Below are 20,415 nucleotides of genomic sequence, written 5' to 3'. Positions count from 1 at the left end.
CTGTAAAATACAGTTAATTTTCTTGCTACGTGTGCATGCCTGAATTTATATGAATAGGCAGACTTAAGACCAGGATCCTGCACATAGTTATAGGCTTATAAGGATCTGCCTTTGCAGTGCTCTCAACCCGGAGCTGATGGGCTTTTTCCAAACCAGGAGGACACCATTTGTGTACTGAAGTACTTGTCATCAGGGCTTTTTTTTCTGGAAAAAGAGGTGGTGGAACTCAGTGGGTTGCCCTAGGAGAAAATGGTCACATGGCTGGTGGCCATTTTCAAGAGGTTCCAGAACTCCATTCCATCGCGTTCCTGCTGAAAAAAAGCCCTGCTTGTCATACCACTTTTCTGGTGCTCTTCAGTCCACATGCCCATAGTATGAGAATAGGATCTTTCCCACCCATTAAATAGATGGCACTGTCTGTCCTGGCAGCACTTACCAGCTGTTGCGGGGGGATGGGGATCCCTGGCATCTGTTCTCCCACAAAGAAGTGAACAACACCTTCAGAAGCTTGGGAGCAACAAGGTATGGATTCCCTGTGGTTTTATCTTGTGCTGCTTTGTTAAAGTATATAGTCAGAAATCATGTCAGAGGAAGCAAAGATCATGTCACCGGTGCCACACTTACTGGTGGTGGAGGAGCGGCAGCTGGTGAACTCATGATGGTTACATCTCACACAATCTACTTACCCCATATAACTGCTTGATACAGACACTAACAGATTGTCTGGATGGCACCACATGGGAATCAGCAGCCTTGTTATATTGCTAGTAAACTCAGGCCACAGCAGACAGCTCCTACCATACAGCACCACATGTACACTTCCAAGTGTAGAATGCAGGTTTGTTTCCCCTTTGCAGCACCTAAAAAGGTGATCCATACTTAGGCTTGTTTCAGCATACAATGCCACGATATCCACCAACACCAATGGAAGAATGATTTTTACATGCTTTAATTTCCAGCAGAGCTCCCAGTCCTTAGTAATGAGAACAGTACGGTTTCATTGGAACAATAATAATTAATAATGATACATTTTTCCTCTCTTGACCTCTTAATGTTCCTTTTTCTGCACCCACAAATATCTCGGACCTGCCTGTCCTGGGAAAAGAATGTTGCACCAACTGGCCAAAGGCCAGCAAAGGAGTTGGCCTCGCTTTCAGTGCTGCATTGTACAGACAAAAATACATGTTACATCAGAGTGAACTAGATCCCCATCTTAAACTCTTACTCCTGCACATTAATTAGGCCCCTAGAATAGATCAAACATGTGCTAAGGAGCTGCCTACTTACATATCACTCTTCCTACCCTGGATAACCTTAACTTTCACAGAGCTTCTGCTATTTGGCATGGCCCTCTTAAAGCCTCTGATGCCAGCAACCTGAAATGAAACCACTGAAAATGAGATCGAGAGGGAGAATTAGCTTTATGACAAATGGCTTATATATATATATATATAAAGAGGTGTTTTAAAATAATTCTTACCATTATCACTGCAGTAGTTCTCCAGCTGTTACACTACCTACCTCATTCATTTTTTTTAAAATTAATGCTCTATTTATGAATTTGGGAAACACACCTCCCACTTTTTGAGGAGCAATGTTTAGGATGCGTCGCCCATCCTTACTGTTGCCACACCCAACCCTGCAAAAATACAATCACTTTAGCTTCAGCAATCTAATATCAAATTTTCATCTGCTAATGGATTCTGAAACCAAGACAGCATTGAACATGACGTTCCTATCATATTACATGTAAATACTCTAAAAGAGTCCTTTGAATGGCTAGAACAGAGTGTTGCCAGTTCTCACCATTTTTATCATGAGTTGTGTGACACATAATAGCATTTACTTTTTAAAAAAACTCTGGAGCCTAGAGCTGCATTATTGCACAAGTGTCCTAAAATTTCTGAATTTAAAAAAGGAGACTATCCTGTAAGATTGTACAAGTTGTGCTCGCTCTCATGCATGTACATGTGCACGCACACACACAGAGACTCACACATATTGGGAGGGCAGGATAAGCAAATCCTAAAGCTTTATGCTAAAGAGATATGTATAGATGATGAAACCTGTAAGGCTAAAACCCATAAATGAGATTTTTAAATGAACTTTTTTTCTAGACAGGAAAAGAGATGCAATAGCAGTGTCCAATGTCTGGAAAAACATAGGACTTCTTCAAACTATTCCTGGGGTAGGGTCACCTGACTCTCAGGAAAGCATTTCAAATGGACTGCATGTGTGTATGTTTGTGTGTGTGGATGATGAGTTCCAATCCATGGCAAGCGCATGAAGAGCTTTGTTTAAAAAATAAAATTGCATAAACTATTTTTAACCCGTTTTTGAGCTTTCTGGCCACTCAAGAAATGATCCAGATGCAAACAACTCCAGAAAATCCATTTTTTCTACAGTTCAGTCCTCAATTAGGCAAGAAGTCTCAATCTGAAACTATTAGATTGATATTATGAAATGTCTGGGAATGATGGGGAAGCGCAACACTTAGTTATGTGAAATGTTAGGCAAATTATTTAGGTGTAAAGGCCTCGGCTGTGATCCAGAGAACTATACAACTCAATCTATGTGCCTAGGAAGGCTTTGATCTTGTGTTTATCTAAGGGTCAAACCTCATGAGACAAAATACACTTAAATTACACTCAAATTACATTCAAATACACTTGAATTACAAAATACACTTGAATTACCCATGTAATTCGAGTGTATTTTGTCTTGTGTTTTGAGACTCTAATAGGTTCCTGTGTTGTACAACATGGCTGTGACAGACAGGACTGGTTCCAGTTCTGCCTCTCCTGAGAAAACAGCCAATGAAGGTGGGCAGAATGGTGGGCCAGTGACAGTTGGAGTCTGTTGGAGGGCAGATAGAGGGAGAGGTTTGGGGGCTGCTGTGAGAAAGTCACAGAGAAATAGCTGGCTGTTGAAACCTGTTATGATACATATTAACCATTCCCTGTTTAAGCATTATCTGCCTATGAGTCTGCAATTATTCACTCTTACTTTATGCAGCTTGTAAATAAAGTTTTTCTTGTTTTTGTTTTAACCTTGGCTGGCCTGAAATTGTTAGCTGAGGGGAAATAAGACACAGACCGAATCCACACTTCCCTACCTTCCGCTTTTCATGTGCATTAATCGTGCTGGATTCTATCCCGCAACGTCCCAGTCTGTGTTCACATCCCTTCTCTTACTGCTGCTGCCTCACGCTATACTTTGTCCACATCCCTGGTAGAATTGCGCAATACGGGGTGGATTTAGATCCAATGTCGCCTATGACGACATCACATTCATTCCCCCCCCCCATTTTTTTTATCAGATTTCCACTATAGCGTTTTTTTGCTAAATTGCTATGGCGAGGCCACACCCCTATGATGTCTGTGATTGGTTAATGTTATTCTATGCCTTCTTCTTTGAAATCCATTGGACCATTATTCTTGCGGGCTAATTTGAACTGATATTTAAGGTGGGGGTGATCCAAACACTCTAAATGGGCAGACTAATTATTTGATGCTTGAATGTAATGTTAGAATGCCGGATTTCCGCTATAACGGTAATTTCAACAGTTTAAAAAAATTAATTTTAACAGGCACCAATATTTCCGACTGTTTGGCATCCTAAAAATGACATGGAAATGGAAATGACGCCACCTCTTGATGTCTCCACGGGGATTTTGGAGCACCCCGATTAAGATTTATGGCCGGGATTGTGCAACAATGCTGGGAAAGTCCCCTTTAAAAAAAAAAGGGAAAGGGCGGGCAGGCAGGCATGCTGCGGAGAGAGTGGAAAAGCTTGATAAATGCACGGCAAAGAGGGATGGTGTTCCGGAAAGGCTGCAAACACAGAAGTGGGGTGGTTTGAAGGGGGCGGTCTCCTTGTGAAATGCTTCTATTTGTCCACATCCATGGTGAGAACTGCGCAAGAGAAGCGTTTGAACGCATGACAAATTCGTCTGAGGCGCAACGCAAAAGACGCGAGAGAATGCTGGGATTGAGGTAAGAGTATGTGAACAGCCCTTTGAGAAGCGAATAATGGGCGGGAAAAAAGCGGAAAGCTTGAGACATGTGGATTCAGCCACACACACATAACCTTCATATTCTGGTCAGGACAAATGGGCCAAGTTTAATCTAAATGATAAACACTAAGTTCCTTTTCCTCAATAGCCCTGGGCAGTAGCTGGGTGAGGGGAAAGTAGACAGAGGGAATGGGCTGCCTGACTGGTGAAGCCTCTGGAAGAGGAGGGGACCTGGTGTGGATTTGGATCAGGGCTCTCTGCCTGATTAATAAAGGTTAGACAGGTGGCAGGTTGTGACTGCCCTTAACTGCCTGTGAAACCCTCAAAACCTGTATAGGGAGGTTTAAGGTTGGTGGCAGTGTATAAGGTGGTCACAATGACAATGTACTTTTACGTCTCAAACAAATTCTAAAGGAATAGCTATGTTAGACCATTGTAGGAAAAAATAAGTCTCATGGTTCCTTAAAGACAAACAGATTTAATGTTGAATAAGATTTCATGGTCTAGAGACCACTTCATTAGTTGGCCTCTAGTCTAACTAATGGTAGGCATAGATATGAAGAAAACACCATGAAATAAAGGCAATATAAGCAGTGACACTTCTTTGTAAAAGTCAAAATTATTCAAGTAGTGACTTTTCATTTGATGAGAATACAATCTCCTTGGTTTTACTAATTAACACATGTAGTGGGTGAGAAATACTTCATTTTTATTCCAAGTCTTGGTAATATAATGAGATTTCACAATAAAATTCTCATTCAGCAATATTCTGGACCATCCCCTTGAGATACTTATGTGGGGGAATTGGCTTTCAGGTCAACAACAGTGTCCTAAAAGATGTAAATATTACCCCACTGGTTTCTGGATAGTGCCATTTTTATATGAAATTTATACCCAACCGTTCTTTTGAGTACTTGTATAGTTTGCCCTATGAAGTTAGCCAAATGGTATTGTTGACACGATCACATCTCTCATGTCAGAGGATGAGCTGGTGAACGAGCCCCTGACGATATAAATAATTAGGGTTCAAAAGCTGTTTCTGATACATCAGGGAAGACTTGTCCACTTGCCACAAGCAAAATTCTGGGCATCTCTGATGCAGCTTCTTGAATCAAGTAACGTTGTAAAACTTATTTCCAGGGTCACAGAATTGATCAATGATAATAAATGTGTATGTGTTCCTTGTTTACAAAAAAAGGAGATTTGCACTCAGAAATCTATAGCAGATGTAGATGCTTATGAAAGAGATGCAGTTGCCTTGAGGGGCTTTTGGGGGCCCAAGGTGTTGTCTGGATACATCTTCAGTTGGATAGAGATGAGCACTGTCATCTCAAAACTAAATGCTGCATAAAAATGGGACTGGACCAGGATTCGTAACTCTTGAACATCCAAGATGGCCAATATAGTTGTGTCTTTGTTCCCTCACCCCAGAACTGTGCTGAGCTTTGGCCATTGTGATCCTGTGACTCCAAGCTAGCTTTGGTCCTAGGAGGCTTCAGTTCAGCTCAAACCTCTGCCACAAATTCACGTTAAGTCACCATCATAAGCTTATTTTCCCAACCAAGTCTAATATGCAAATAATGGTAAATCTATTTCAAAAACTGTTGAGATAGATGGACTCGATAACATTTGTAAAGCATTATGGAAATTTTTAAAAGTTACAGAGACAACTGGAATACTTTACCAGGCTGCAATTCCTGATTGTAAGCCCCATCAAATAAAATGTGTTATTTCTGAGTAGACCTGCTTAGGACTGCTAAATAAATAAATGCATACAAACTGTCTGTTTGCGTGACTTGAAGGCATAAAAGTTAGTATGTACCACAAACTGGGGGTGGGGTATAGTGCAATTAATAGAATTAATAGAATTCTAAGCCAAGTTACATACTTGGGAGTTCATTAAAACAGGCCACTTTATTTGACTCTGGCAGCCCATCAGCAGCAGGTAGTTCTGAAGCCTCTTACTCAAAGACAGAATCAAGGACTTGAAACAGAAATATTTATGAGTAAGCGATTTCAGGATTTTATCCCCCCCCACCCCCATTCTTTTCTTTTGTGTTTCTAATAACAGTTTATTTATTCCAAAGGGTATAAATTAAAATGACAAGTTTATTTTCTATCCTTGTATTTTAATACATATTTCAGTTTGATCTTTTAGGAATCTGTAGCACTAGAATACCTTTGCAGGGGGGAGAGACACACAAAGTTGTAGTTGTGATAGACATTTTAGAGACATATACTTTAGGGCTAATTATGAACAAAGGGATTGTAGGTTTTTGCTGACAAAGGGCCCACCCCTGAACAATACTAAACCACTCAGCACTATCTCCTGACATGTTCTAAGAGTTCCATGCTGGGCTTTCCAGGACATTCCAGATTAGGGAAAATGAAAGGGGAGAAGGTATAAACTCACCCTCCCCACAGTCCTACTCCTTGCACCTAAAAATTATGTTTAAAAATTGCTGGGTACTCTGAACATGGAAGTCCCAGTGCACTTCTGGTTTGGCTCTCAGTCATATGGTAGGGTCTGAGAATTATCTGGTACTATTATTGTGTTCTTTCTGGCTATTGTCCTGTGAATGGGAGAAGTCGTTCCAAAGCTACAACGGCAGTACCTTATTCCCTGAGTGGACACTGTTGTGACCCGTTGGATCAGTCAAAGCAGCCGCCAGTCATGGATTACAAAAGAAAAGCCTCTGGCTAAAATGTGTGGTATATGCTTCTGTTGCTTTCTTTTTTCTTATTCAGAACATTTTAAAATGTTCCATAAAAATATGCTCAAAATGGCTTAAAATACAAATATAACCACAGTCACTTGTAAGATATAAGATATTGAAAGCCAGAGAGATAAAACCAGGGATAAGATTCCAATTCCAAACTGGAGGCATCTAAGGAGGCATGGTTTAGTATGAGGTGTGCTTTCCTGCAGCCATGCCTCCTTAGATGATATCAGAATACAGTCAGGTACAAGTTCAACCATATCACAGCATAATTTCTCTAGTTTTGCTACACTAGTTCACTCTTAATAGTCTCAAAATGTAATCCTCTTCATTATCCAGAGACCTGTAATCTGAAGTGGGGCAGTCAATTTTTCCACCTAATTTGCGTGCATGTATGAAATTGTGGAGGAATGAGGAACAGGAGTTCATGCAACTTCACCACTATGTCCCACAGTGTTGGCTTGTTCTTCTTGAGGACAGTGGATACACATATATACATTGCCTTCCCAAATGGCAACACCTTTTTTATGTATGCTTGGAATCATGCAGACTTTTATTCTTCCTCCTGATCATCTCTGTGTGTCCAAGTGTACTTAAAAATTTATATCTGTTTCTTTAAAAGGTGATGGATGAGCACAAGAACATGTAATATTTTAACTGAAAAACAAACACCTTACATGGCACTGTAGAGAGAAATTGACAAGACTATTTTTGCTGCATGTAAGGCAATTGCTTTGCCCTGTTAGAGCTGGGTTAGCAGGTGATGCAAAAAAACAGTCTTGAGTATCATATTATGGGATTGCACCCAAGAGTTATTGCAAGGCATGATAGACCAGCCATTGGAATAGGCAGATGTAGGCGTTTCTCCTGCTATACTGGCTGGAGCAAGGTATGGCAACATTTAAACCAGAACAACATACCTCGTGCAGCATGGAAAGCATCCCAAACAATAAGCTTGAAAATACATATGTAATGTGTTGGCCTCATTGTGAGATAAGTTAAATGATTTTTTGGAATTTATGAAGGAAAAAAGATCTTCTGTTCCACATAGTCCCCCAACCACTTGGGCCCACTAGCAGAGGAGGGAGGTTAGGAGGCTGTCCCGCCTAACTAGGACCCCATACAGGCACAGTGGTGGCAGCAACTACTCGGAGACAGGAAAGTGAGATGGCTCCTCCAGGTGCTAGGCTAGGCAAGGGAGGGGTAGGCAGAGCACAAAACTAATACTATCTAGGTGTTAGCCCTACAGCATGAGTACAGTAAGCCAATGATAATTTGTCAGTGCAGCCACAGTTACAGTAAATGTTCTACTGTATGCCAGAGAAGTGTTAGAAACTGAAAGAGTGGCTCCACCAGCCATGCAGTTGGTATTCATTTAAAGAGGACTCTTCCGCAAGAGTGATGGACACAAATGTAGCTTTGGCAGCTGTGCTAGGACAAGTATATTCCTAGTATAGTGCTTCAGCATCAGATGGTACACACCTGCACTGGTCCACTGTCCAAAAGGAAGAGTCGCAGAATACCTTTATTAAGACCAACCCAAATATCATGATAATAGTGTTTTTGCTTGCATACTATTTTATGATATTTGGGTTGGTCCTAATAAAATATGTTTTGTTTTTGTATGCTTCACCAAGGTTCTTTGACCTTTGATATTAGTTCCCCACCTTTTCTTTTATCAGCCGTTCCATCTACTGCACTGTATTTGCTGACTTGCTGCCAGCCAGATTGACCCTGCTCAGGAGACAGGAAAATCTTTGACAAATTCTGTGCTAAAGTTCTGTTATCTTATCTGGTAAACATACTGATCAGGCTTCACCTCATGTAACATGGGGCAAAAATTGCCATAGCTCCTGAAAGGCAAAATAGTTTGCTAGTTTAAATCACTACACACATTCATAGGATAAAAATAAACAGGAATCCTGTGACATCTTAAAGACTAACAAAATTTTATTCCTGCATACGTTTTTGTGGATTAGAGCCCACTTCTTCAGATGCAATGAGCGGCTACTCACTATGCTGTCATTTTTCACTATGCTGTCATTTTACATAGGAGTAATAGTTCATTTCACTCATTTATTAAGCTTCTAGCTCACCCTCTAACCAGTACACCACGTGCTGGCTCTCTGAATTGAGATAATCTATATTGTACTTCTTGGTATGTTATGTTCTTCTAGTTTTGCTCTTCTGAAAGCAATGGATCTAGAGTCCATTCCGCAATTTGGGCTTAAATATATTATATAGGAAGATCCTATGAGTGGATTACCCAGACATTTTTAATGTCAGAAAGCAGGCATGGGGGAAATGGAGATAATTTGAATCAGAACTGCAATGCAGGGAGCCTTTTCTCCTCTGGCACTATTTTCTTGATAGATGCACTTCCCAAGCTACTGTTAGCTCCAGTAAAGGAGGAAAATTCCAGGTGCCTGCCTTATTTCCCCACCAGGGCTAACAGCAGCTGTGGGGAAGGCAAATATAGATGATTTCATTTTAGAAAACTACCCCCCTTATGACTACATTAAAATAATTTTAAAAATTATTAAAACAACTGATGATGGATTTTCCACATAAAACTCCATACAGCCCCCAAAGAAAGAGGAAGAGGGAAAAGAGCCTCACCTTGGGCTCTGGATATCTATGCCCAGCTGGATTAACCAAGTTTTTTTTTTCATGAAACATCTTCCCCAGCCCCAGCTGTATCAGAAACATCCTGTGAAATTTTGTTATAAACTGTTTGCCTTGTAATGTATGTATGCATGTGTGTATGGGGGCGGGGATTTGTTCAACAAACACAGTTCCAAAACTCCCTTGGGAACATAAAACCAGGCAAAGGGAAAAGGAAAAGAAGAAGTGGGATTTTCCTCTGACTTCATCAGCATGTACAAGGACACAAGAAAGAACACCTCAGTTTGTGTGGTTGTGGACAAATATACATGGGTGTCTAAGAGAAGGAAAAGGAATGAGTGTATGCATATGAGAGGGCAAAAAGAGAAACATTTTCTTCATTGCTGTGACTTGGCCCTTTTCCTCCAATGGGATTTCTTTGCTAACACCCACATGTAAATAACATAACCTCGGCTTCTTTTCTTCTTTACTGCATGAATTCAGGTAACTGATGAGGGCAGCCTGTTGTACCATTAGAACCCAGCACACTACGCAATGTTTTAATCACTAGCTCTTGGTCTTAGCAATAGCTCTTGCTTAAGCCTTTAAGGTAAAAGCTCTTTCACAGGGAAGCTACGAAGTCTGGGCTTGACAAATTCCCATTTGCTTGGAATGCAGTGAATCTTTCTTGCATGCACGGTGCAAAGGGTTGACCGGCTGCTTTGTCACACATCCTGAAGCCTACAGAGAATCATGTGGATTTTGAACACAGCTCTCATCTTGTAGAGTTGCACAGAGCCAGATGGAAAGAAAGAGATGGCCTGACTTGGCACACGGGCTCAAAGTTCCACATCCACACTCTGTGCAATAAAAGGACTATGCACAGTACACTGGACTAAGCTGAAGGCAGGATGTTATGAAGCTTCATGCTACTAGATTGAGGCTAAACACACACATTTAACATGAGAGCCAAACACATGGAAAACAGATGTAGCACATCTTGCTTGCTGGAGTTCAGCCAACAACACAGCTGGGAGGCAGCCTCTTTGAGTGAGTGGTACAGAGATCACCCACTGTGGATCCTGTGTCCACCTGTCCTAGAAATTCCCTTTGTTTTCTATTTGTGGGAAGTTTCAGGAGAAAACATGCCAAAGGAGAATGCTTTTTCTGACTGTATTTTATTAATGGCTTTGCCTCCATCCAGAACTGCTCCATTCGATATGAATACTAAGTTAACCATATATCACACTTAGGGGCATGCAGCCAGTGTGATCTGCTTCTACTGTGCCAGAACCTGGCTCACTGCTCACGCTGCTCATGTTTAGCAACTTCACACACATACTATAGCCATTTAATGCAAACAGAACCCTCTTGAGATAGGTAAATTACAGGGATATTAACATTATCTTTATTTCTGAGATACAGGACTCCAGAGGCCCTTCTGTGCTCCAATCTTCTCTCTAGAACCACATCTGGAAACTATCACCATTGCCACCATTTATCATTTTACATGTTTGTATCCTTCATATGATCCTGAGAGGTAAGTTGCTACTTTTTGGAACTGGGAAAGAGAAACGGAGAGATAAAGCCACATATCCTAATTGTGGAGCAAAAATTAGGAGGTGTCTTCTGGCGATTAATACGTTTTTATTCTAAGTCCTATACATGGGACTTACTTGTAAGTGTGTTTGTGCATAGGATTGCTCACACCCTTTGAGGTTTATGCTGTATTTGCACTTCGCAAGATGTTAATAAACACTGAAATTGATTTACCAATAACATTTTAATACACCTTTCTCCAAGACAGAATTCTGTATCTCTGGACATGACTGTTAAAAAGGCATGGTATTAATGAAACCAAATTCAGAGTGAATACCCCTCTATTTGGTCCAGTGAAAGTGCATTTGTACTTATTTATCTTGTACTTATAATCAAATTACCTTTGATTATGCTTCCAGCCTATCTTGCATGGTAACAATTTCTGTTGTTTAAATTCTGCAACTGCTTTACCTTTACAAGGATCTTTCCCTCCTTTCTGGGCAAGGCTGCCCTATACCTACTCAAAGGAAGCAAGAGTATGTTGCCTTTGATGATAAAGGTATTGCATTTTTTGTCCAAGTCAAAAGCAAATTACAATTTTGGAAATCATCTGCAGTTAAATATATGCTCCCTTGGGATGCTCAAAAATATAAGGCAACATCGTTTGTCAGAGCTGTTGCTTATTTTGAAATTTTACCAGGAATGGAATGACAATTCCCTTAGGTCAAGCCTGAAAATTTTCAGGGCCTCTCAACATATGACAAAGAATGAATATCTTGCTTTTTTGCCAATAGCCCACCAAGAGAAAGCACATGAGTCCTTCAATACTAAGGATGGACTATGTATTTATATTGGGATGAGACAAAGGATTGTGTCTAATCATGTGCAAATATGATAGACTTATACTTATCCATCCCCAGCCCCTAAAGCTAGCAGCCACTACTAAAAGGTCATAGTGGGTCCTGGGATTTTCATGTTCCTGAAGAACATACACTCTTATAGAACACAATGGCGTGCAGCTTCCCAAGATTTAAGTCAGGGTTGGCCATTTACAATGCTAAGACTCAGCACTAAGATGTATTGAGCATGTGCAGAGTGCAGCCTGGCCCACACATATAACTGAGATTAGGGACTAAAACTGCCAAACTTAAAGCACGCTGGTTCAAATCAAGTTTGTACTTCATTACTTTTTAATATTAAGGTACTTTTTGTTTCTGACCCTGATTCTATTGTCCCAATTCATGGGAGGGTCAATGGCTTGGTGGTAAAGCATCTGGTTTGATGTCGATCCTAAATTCAGTTCCCAGCACCTCCAGTTACTCGGATCAGGCAGGAGGTGAAAGAGCTCTGTTGGAGACCCTGGAGTTCTGCTCTTGACTGACCAATGGTCTGACTCAAGAGATGGCATCTATGTATACACAGCTTCAGGCTGTTCCTTATTTTTGGAAATGATATCTTGGAGGAAGAGAGCCTGTGGTGGAATACGACCAGGAACACCTTGGTTCACGTCCCCACTTGCTGTTAAACATGCTAGGTGACTTCGGACCAGTAATTCTTTCTCGGCCTCATCTGCACAGGATTGTTGTGAATGGTAAAACAGAGGAGGGGATGAAGAGTGGGATACAAATGCCCCAAACAACCCCGTTTTTAATGCCCCACCTTAGAAAAACGTCTCGGTGCACGCACCGAGTATTCGGAGAGCCCTTTAGCGTTCGAAGCGCTCGGCGCCCTTCCAACCTCCCCGAGAAGCGGCTCAACGGGCAGAGCGAGAGGGGCCGCTGAAAACGGGGCCAGGGGCGAGATTCAAAGCGGGGACTTCCCGCCGCGTAGTCCCCACAGCCGCGCTCGAAGCGCCCCTCCCTCAGCGGTGAGTAACCCGCATGTCTGGAGCGCGCGGGGTCAAGGACGCGCTTTCCAGGCAAGGCTCGACGCCGCCTCTCCCCCCCTCCCCGCGCCTCTCACGGACGGTAGCTGCGGGGGCGAGCGCTCTCCTGCTCTCCCCCCGGCTTGCCCACCTGCTTCCTCCCTGCCATGTGCCCCGGACGCGAGAGAGGAACGAGCCTCGGCGAGACAGGGGTCACCCCATCACGTTTCGGCGGCGACAGCAAACAACGCCTGCCTGCGCGCCTGCCTGCCACTCGGCTTTGCGTCGCCTCGCCCGCTTGTGTGGCCAGGAGCGGCGGGAGGTGGGGAGAGGCTGAAGCGTTGTCCAACACGTGAGGCTCATGTGATGTCGGGCGGGGGGAGCAGGTCCGTCTGTCCCTCCCTCCGGTAGCAGCCAGACGTGCCTGGAGTCACAGGGTAGAACACGTAGCTCCAGTCCACCCACTCGCTCACATTTAACCCAGCCTGCAGCCTTCCAATTACTTCTCAACCCGCCCGCTCCGGCTCGCCCCATTACAGCCGCGAAGCGCTGCAAAGTGGAGGGACATGAGCGATAGCAGCGGCAGCAGGACGAGCGGTGGCCGCTAAGTCTCTCTCGGCCCTCGGGAGACGGGCGCGCTGCCCTGCGACTCTTCTCGGCGGGGGACGCTCCTAGTGCCCGGTAGCTGGCAGCGGGACTCCTGCTTCTCGCCGGCTTCGTCGCTGTCCACGCTGAGAGGAAGGGCTGTAGCGGCCATCCAGCCTTAACCCCAGGAGAGAGCTTGAGTTAAAAAAAGGAAGGCTGAAGAGCGCAGATTAAATGGAAAGGATCACCAGTGCCCAGCCTCCTCCACCTTGCCTGGGCAAACTGCCTGTCCTGGAGAGCAGCGACATGCCGGGGTGAGGCGGCTAGCCCAAGCATGCCGAGGGCATGGGGTTTTTCTTTCTTTCTTTTTTAAAGCCTCTTTTCAAATTCATCGGATCCGACTGGGGTGGGCTCTGCTGTTTTAGTTTGTTTTGGAGAAAAGAGCGTTGGCATCTTATTATATGATTATAATAACCGGTAGCTTTTAAAATTCATCTACAGGTTGGATTTTGCTCACATGTATCAAGTTTATAAGCCCAGGAGAGGGTTAAAGAGAGGCGATGACAGTAAGGTAAATGAAGATTTATTTATTTCTTTGCACCCTTGGTTAATAATTTTCACTGTTTTTAAGATGGTTGAAATGCACGCTTGGAATTCTAGAATAGGTCCTGCAAAATATATGTGAAATAGGCTGGAATTTGCTTATTTAAAAAGTTCTTTTTTCTATTAATTTACTTTTGCAGGATGAGTATCTTTTGAAAGTGTTCCAAGATTTTTTTAAAAAGTATTATGTTGGTAGATTTATTTTATTGTTATAAGGTGTGCATGTATACATACACATGCATACGCACACACACACTGTCTCTCTACTTTGCACCAAATACTTCCTTGGGGAGTATTATAATACAAAACTTTAGGTCTGTGTTGGTTATGGAGATTTTCATACTGATTTAAAAACACTTCCTTCTTCTACCTGTATGGCTTTTTGACTAGGTCTTTTTGTCTCTGTAGCGCTAAGAAATCACTTTCATCCAGAATGATGTCATTGTGTTTCCCCTTTTGACTTCCAGGAGACCTATAAGTTGCCCCACAGACTGATAGAAAAGAAAAGACGTGATAGGATTAATGAGTGCATTGCCCAGTTGAAAGATCTTTTACCAGAACATCTCAAACTTACAGTAAGTGAAAATCTGGCCGCTGGCCAAACTCTTCTTCCTTTTGGGGAGTGTGTCAGGTTGAATGGGTTTTTGTGCAGGTAAAAGTGCCACCTAGAGGTGTCTTGGGAGCATTGCAGACCAACGTGGAAGGTTGTGGTTGAGGCGGGTAGGATTGCCACTTTTGAGCCTCCTGCTAGTACTTCGCTTTGTTGCCAAGGTGACGAATTTCTCAACAACTTACATGCACGAACTGGAGCAGATGATACATTAAAACCAGCAGGGGCAAAGATTTATTTATTTTGTTGATTTTTAATGAGATTTGGCAGAGCCCCCTTTTTCAGTGTCACTCTGCTGTTGCTTCAGATCTGATTTTAGACTTCTGGTTCATCTGAAAGCTGCTCTGTATGGCTTTGTGCAACATGGTCTTAAACAGCAGTATCGGCATATATGGGATGATCTGCTTTAAGCACAGCACCCAAACGGTCCAGATTTCACTTGGGAAATTGTTTTTTGTCTGCTTCGGTTTCATCAAAAACCTTCAGTTTGGATCCTCTTTTAATGTCGAATGCTAAAAGGGCAGCTGAAGAGAGAAAGGAAGGCATATCCACTTTGTCCGGTTTTTTTTCTAAATATCTATGAGGGCATAACTGTAGCCTTCCTTTATGTACCTGCGTAATACATTGAACCGAATAATGGTTCTCACATGAGATTAAAAGCAGTTTTAGCTTTTCTAACCCTGTTCCTGCCTGTGTCCATCTCTTGCCTTTCCCAATAGTCAGTGCAGTTGTTATCAATCTTACGTTCGAGCGTTGAGACTGACTAACTCAACCATTTATTTATGTTTCCCCCCCTTTCAGACACTAGGTCACTTGGAAAAGGCAGTTGTTCTTGAACTTACCTTGAAGCATGTGAAAGCTCTCACCAGCCTCATTGAGCAGCAACAGCAACAGATTATTGCTCTGCAGAAAGGTTTACATGCTGGTGAGTCCCTGGATCATTCTGGGAGCCTGAAAGGGCCTCAGCGACTGCAGCGATACTGTTTCTGGAACATGTTATCTAAAGGACAGGTTTCTTCCAGACTTTTTTTTGATAGCCACGCACACGGGAGTAGTCGTATTCATTTCAACACAACTACCTCAGGGTGAGGGACCTCTGAATTTTCCTCACCACTGGCTTTGTAGGAAGAAGGCACATAAAACTCAGCCCTTGCCCTTTTGTGTGGGTCTTTCACTCAAAAGCAGAACTTTATTTGAAATTGGATCAGGTTTTAAAACTTTGGACTGCCAACCCTCGTATCACTTTCAGGTGTGGAGGAGGACTTTTGGCAGAAGCAGCTTTTCCCAAGATGGTGTTCCACAGCCTCAGAGCCTGGAATAGCCTCCATACCTCTAACTAGCAATACACTTTCCTCCTTCAAAACCCTGCTCAGAACCTGCTTCTGCAACAGAGCATTCAGCTAGTATCCCTAGCCTTTGCTGAGCCCTGTCTCCTCCGTACACCTTTGCCCAATCCTTCCAATTTAGAATGTAATCACTTTTCTGCCAAGTGACTCCACGCGCTGCTTGGCTGTGAGATCTAGAGTGGCTTATTGTATGAATCACAGCTATCAGGAAGAGAATCTCCACACTGTTGCCCATCACCACCAGGAAATCTAGTCGTGGCTTGGAGTTTTTCCATATGGTTGGGTGGATCCTTGTATTAATGAACTCCTCTAGACGTCATAGCTGTGTTGTGGAGGACTGCACAAGGCAAGTGTAATGTAGCGCTTAGGTCAGCTCCTTTGCAATTAAGTCGACTCATTTTTATTGAACTCCTAATTGGATTGAAGATTGTGGTCTTAAAGGGTACCTCAGTCGCCGTCACTTCCACTGAAGCTAAAGCATGTGAGATAATCCTAGAATGTATTTTGGATAATTATATGCCAGCCTTCTGCTTCCAAATGAGGCACTCAAGGTGGCTAATACATGCAATTAAAATAAAGGATTTTTTTTAAAAGACAAAAAGATGAAAACATTCAACAGCCTCTAAATCCCACTGTTAAAAGTGGCCAAACAGAGGACAGCAGTAAATCGGCTTCGCCATTTCATAAACTTTTGAGAATAAAACTTCTGTTTTAGAAGACCTGAAGAGATGGTACCAACCTTATTTTGGGGTGTATAAGTTGAAGCTTCTACACTATCTTCAAAGACTGCACATAGTATGTGCTGCAGTAGTCAAGTCTGAATGTCTCTGGAGCATGTATGACAGTGGGCAGGTCAACTTTCTCAGTAGAATGCAATTCTAGAAAGGATCAAACAATGAGGTTATTACATTACACCCCTGTTTTCCACAGCCACCCAGTACACCTAAGACTTCCATGAAAAAAAACAATTTGTTTTCTCTGATTTTTTTGTTTGTGGGATTTAAATGGTTCTATTAGACTGAAGTTCAAATTCTACTGCAGTAGAAAATTTCATGTTGACTTTAGTGTCATTGGAATTCTAGCTCAAGTTACCCAATCAAAATTCTTTCTCAAGTGTTGGCCCAGAAATATGTGGCTTTATAAAATTGTACTGAATTGTGTAATTGTTGTTATTGTTTATCACTTTTCTGATACTAAGCTTTGAACTTTTTCCTGCTGTTTTTTTCTCAGATGAGCTGCCACCAAGGAGCCTTGAGTCTAGCCAGGAGATGTTTCGGTCTGGTTTCCAGATGTGTGCCAAAGAAGTGCTGCAATACGTGGCGAAACACGAGACTAGCAAGGATCTGAAATCTTCCCAGCTCATCAGCCACCTACAAAGAGTGGCCTCAGATATTCTTCAGAGTGGAGCCAGCAGAAAATCTGGAGATGCTGTTCCTAAACTGATGGACTTTAAAGAAAATTCTGGCTCTTTGACCAAAGCAGCTGAGGCGCATGGGAGAAACTGTGTGCCGGTGATTCAAAGGACTTTTGCCCATTCCAGTGGGGAACAGAGTGGCAGCGACACAGATACAGACAGTGGATATGGGGGAGAACTGGAAAAAAGTGACTCTAAATCTGACACACAGTATTTTAAGAAGGACTCTGAGCTCAAATATTCTGTCCAAGAAAGACTCAGTTCTATCAAACAGGAAAATGAGGACCCCCCTGCCAAAAGGACCAGGATGGAAACATCAGAGGATGAAGGCCATTTTAGTAGCGACATGCTCGGCTCCTCAAGCAGTTTCTTGGGCCCTCACCCTCATCAGCCTCCTCTATGCCTGCCTTTCTATTTGATCCCACCCTCTGCAACAGCCTACCTGCCTATGTTGGAGAAGTGTTGGTATCCGGCATCTGTGCCAGTCTTATATCCAGGCCTCCCAGCATCCACTGCAGCTCTTTCGGGGTTAATAAACCCCGATAAAATCTCTCCTCCTTTACTGATGTCTCAGCAACTCCCTTCTCCAGTACCATCTCATTCTCCCATGGACTCTACTGCTCTGCTTCACGCCTTGCGGCAAATGTCTCCTTTGAATTTGGAAACCAAAGAGTAGATATTGGGGTCAGGAAGGGGGGGTAACTTTTTGCTGGGATTTTTGTTGTTGTTCAGTTTGAGATTATTTCAGGGTTTTTTTCTAAGTTGGCTGAATGGATACAGAGGAGTTGGGAGATCTTTGATCATGTCCATGCAGGGAAACTAAATTCTCCCTTTGTTTGATTGCCCAGGAAATTTAGGAAAAACCTCAGAGATATCCTCAAATTAGTATACAGGGGGAAATTTTGTAATTAAATGTTTTGAAATGCTTTTTACTTTTTTGCCATCTACAGATCAACGCCTGACTTTAGCTAGCTGAGATTAACTTTCAAAGCTGTGAAGGAAAAGTAAAACAGTCAGATTTAGGGTCTGTGAATTTTAAAAAGCATGGTACTACTTGTGAGGACCTTTGGCCTGTAGACAAGAGCTGGTTTCTCCATTCCCCTCCTAACAATATTGATGATCTTTAACTTAACATAACACATGCATATATACATACACGTACATATATGGCGATTGAAGCATTGGAAGTAATTCTGCTAGTAGCAGTCAATGGCTGATAGAGCACAGTAAGTAATTCAGGGAGATTTTGAGACTGGCTTCTCACCACATTTCTGCTGAAAAATACATATATACACATGCGCGCTGCCTGGAAGTTTTTATAGAGTACAAAATGAATGAATGAACGAATATATTAAATTTAAAGTGCGGTTCAGTTTCACTTGAGTTGTTAGGTAGGCTATATAATGGTATTAGACATATTTTTATATGGGAATGCCTGCCACCAACTGCTCACTCTATGGATTCAATTGTTTGCAAAAATATTAGTATAATTACGTTACCAGACATCAACTCTGAATTTGTCCCCTGTATTACAGTATTTGAAGAAAGCCAACTCTGGCTGTTACATTAGGCAGTTGTGTGTTTAATTGGGCAGGTAACCTTCTCCAAAATACCAGTCCAAACTACTCTGTAAATGAAGCCCATAAGAAACATTACCATTGCCAGGATTAAGGGCTTACCCAAATCTCACATAGTTGGTGCCAGCACCTTGGTAAAGCCAGGCAGCTGCCTGGGGCTCATGAATGTTTGAAAGGCCCACCCAGCCTCTCCTGAGCAATCTGTAATCCACCTTCCCTGCTTCTTGCTTGGTGCTCAGAAGGCAAGGGGTGAGAGGAGAACAAATAGTCAAAATAGCACCCCAAACCTCATCCGTGGTTTGGAATAAAGCACTTTAAAACAAAGTCAAATCGAGGGACTTTGTAAGTAGGAAGGTGGAGGGATTCTGCTGTGGAAGTTGCTGCTGGAAGCGTCTTCCCCGCAAGTAGATTAAGAATCATGGAAGTGAATACGCAGCACATTCTTGGTAAAACAAATGCTGGTTTCTTGTCCAGATGGCAGTGTCAGAGCTGGCCTTGGGCTCTCATATGAGCAGCCAGATGAAGTGTTTTGTTGTTTCATTTCCATGCAGACATGTGCTGCCACCACCCACAGCTGATCCACACATCGGTAGAGACCAGTACGTGCTATGCAGTTGTCACAGCTAGACTGCCCTATTCACTGTGGGAATGTCATGGTGGAAGAGGTGCCCACCTTTCCCTGGGACATTTCCTGAGCTCATGGTTGTGGAGGACAGTACCAGATGCCATCCTCTGGATGAGTCCAAACCTCTCTTCAAAGACTGCATATATTCTGTGTTGATGAATACTCAAATCGGATTTGGCTGTTCAGAATAGTAATAATCAGCATGAAATGGTGGTGTCATCTTGGTAGTTCTGAGAAATTCATAGAGTGGTTGTCCAATGAACTCTCCTTACACTATTGCACCAATTGCTAGAATGCACTATGCTTGATTGCAGATCGTGTCTGAGCATTTATTTTATTGTTCATTTAAAAAATTCTTTTTGTACACAGTTGTTGCCTTTATTTGTAAAATCTGTTATAAATATAAATGTGTACATAGAAATATATATTATATGGATATGTAAAATAAAATGTTTCAGAAGTCTATTATTTGTAAAACTACTTCAGTACAAAGAAGGTGGGAAATATGAATGTATTTCTGTTTTTTTTCCTTTCTAAAGAGATTTTTGTTTTTCTCTAGGGAGAGGTAGAGTGTTTATATTTTTGGAACCTTCCTGAAGGTGGGGATATTGTAAATATTTTTATCAGAGTAAATGTTAAGTAGTTGTTTTAAAAAATACTTAATAAAATTCTTTTCCTGTGGAACATGAGTATTGATTCTCTTCGCACCTGATCACAATAATAAATATATCATTGTCTGCATCCGGGAACTAATGGAGAGGTACCTTGATTCAGAATCTAAACTAAGATGGTATTCTTGGATTTAAACTGCCTTATCATTGCTGAGGGGCCTGCTGAGTCAGTACTCAAAAATGGGACATTTGGGCCCTTGTACAAGCAAAAGGGAATAGACTCCAGCACTATCTTGGCTAGC

The 20,415-nt window shown here is 42.3% G+C and overlaps 1 protein-coding gene across 1 annotated transcript; it reads left to right on the top strand.

The window, feature by feature from the left end:
- Positions 1-13,164: 13,164 nt before the first annotated feature.
- BHLHE40 (basic helix-loop-helix family member e40) lies at positions 13,165-20,186 on the top strand. The gene is made up of 5 exons (XM_054976795.1): positions 13,165-13,641; positions 13,829-13,898; positions 14,398-14,505; positions 15,342-15,465; positions 17,117-20,186. Exons 1-5 carry the CDS (start codon positions 13,562-13,564, stop codon positions 17,974-17,976), a joined length of 1,242 nt encoding a protein of 413 aa, XP_054832770.1. The 5' UTR covers positions 13,165-13,561; the 3' UTR covers positions 17,977-20,186.
- The last annotated feature ends 229 nt before the right edge of the window (positions 20,187-20,415 follow it).

This window comes from Eublepharis macularius, chromosome 4 (assembly GCF_028583425.1).
Source record: "Eublepharis macularius isolate TG4126 chromosome 4, MPM_Emac_v1.0, whole genome shotgun sequence".
Classification (NCBI taxonomy): domain Eukaryota; kingdom Metazoa; phylum Chordata; class Lepidosauria; order Squamata; family Eublepharidae; genus Eublepharis; species Eublepharis macularius.
Note: the sequence above shows the minus strand (reverse complement) of the source record. Positions and strands in the feature narration are given on the sequence as shown.

Bases quoted from the DNA above. Each gene is read 5' to 3' on its own strand.
- BHLHE40 (XM_054976795.1), top strand. From the start codon at position 13,562: ATGGAAAGGATCACCAGTGCCCAGCCTCCTCCACCTTGCCTGGGCAAA. The intron at 14,506-15,341 runs GTAAGTGAAAAT...CCCCCCTTTCAG, and splicing joins CAGAACATCTCAAACTTACA to ACACTAGGTCACTTGGAAAA. The intron at 15,466-17,116 runs GTGAGTCCCTGG...TTTTTTTCTCAG, and splicing joins GCAGAAAGGTTTACATGCTG to ATGAGCTGCCACCAAGGAGC.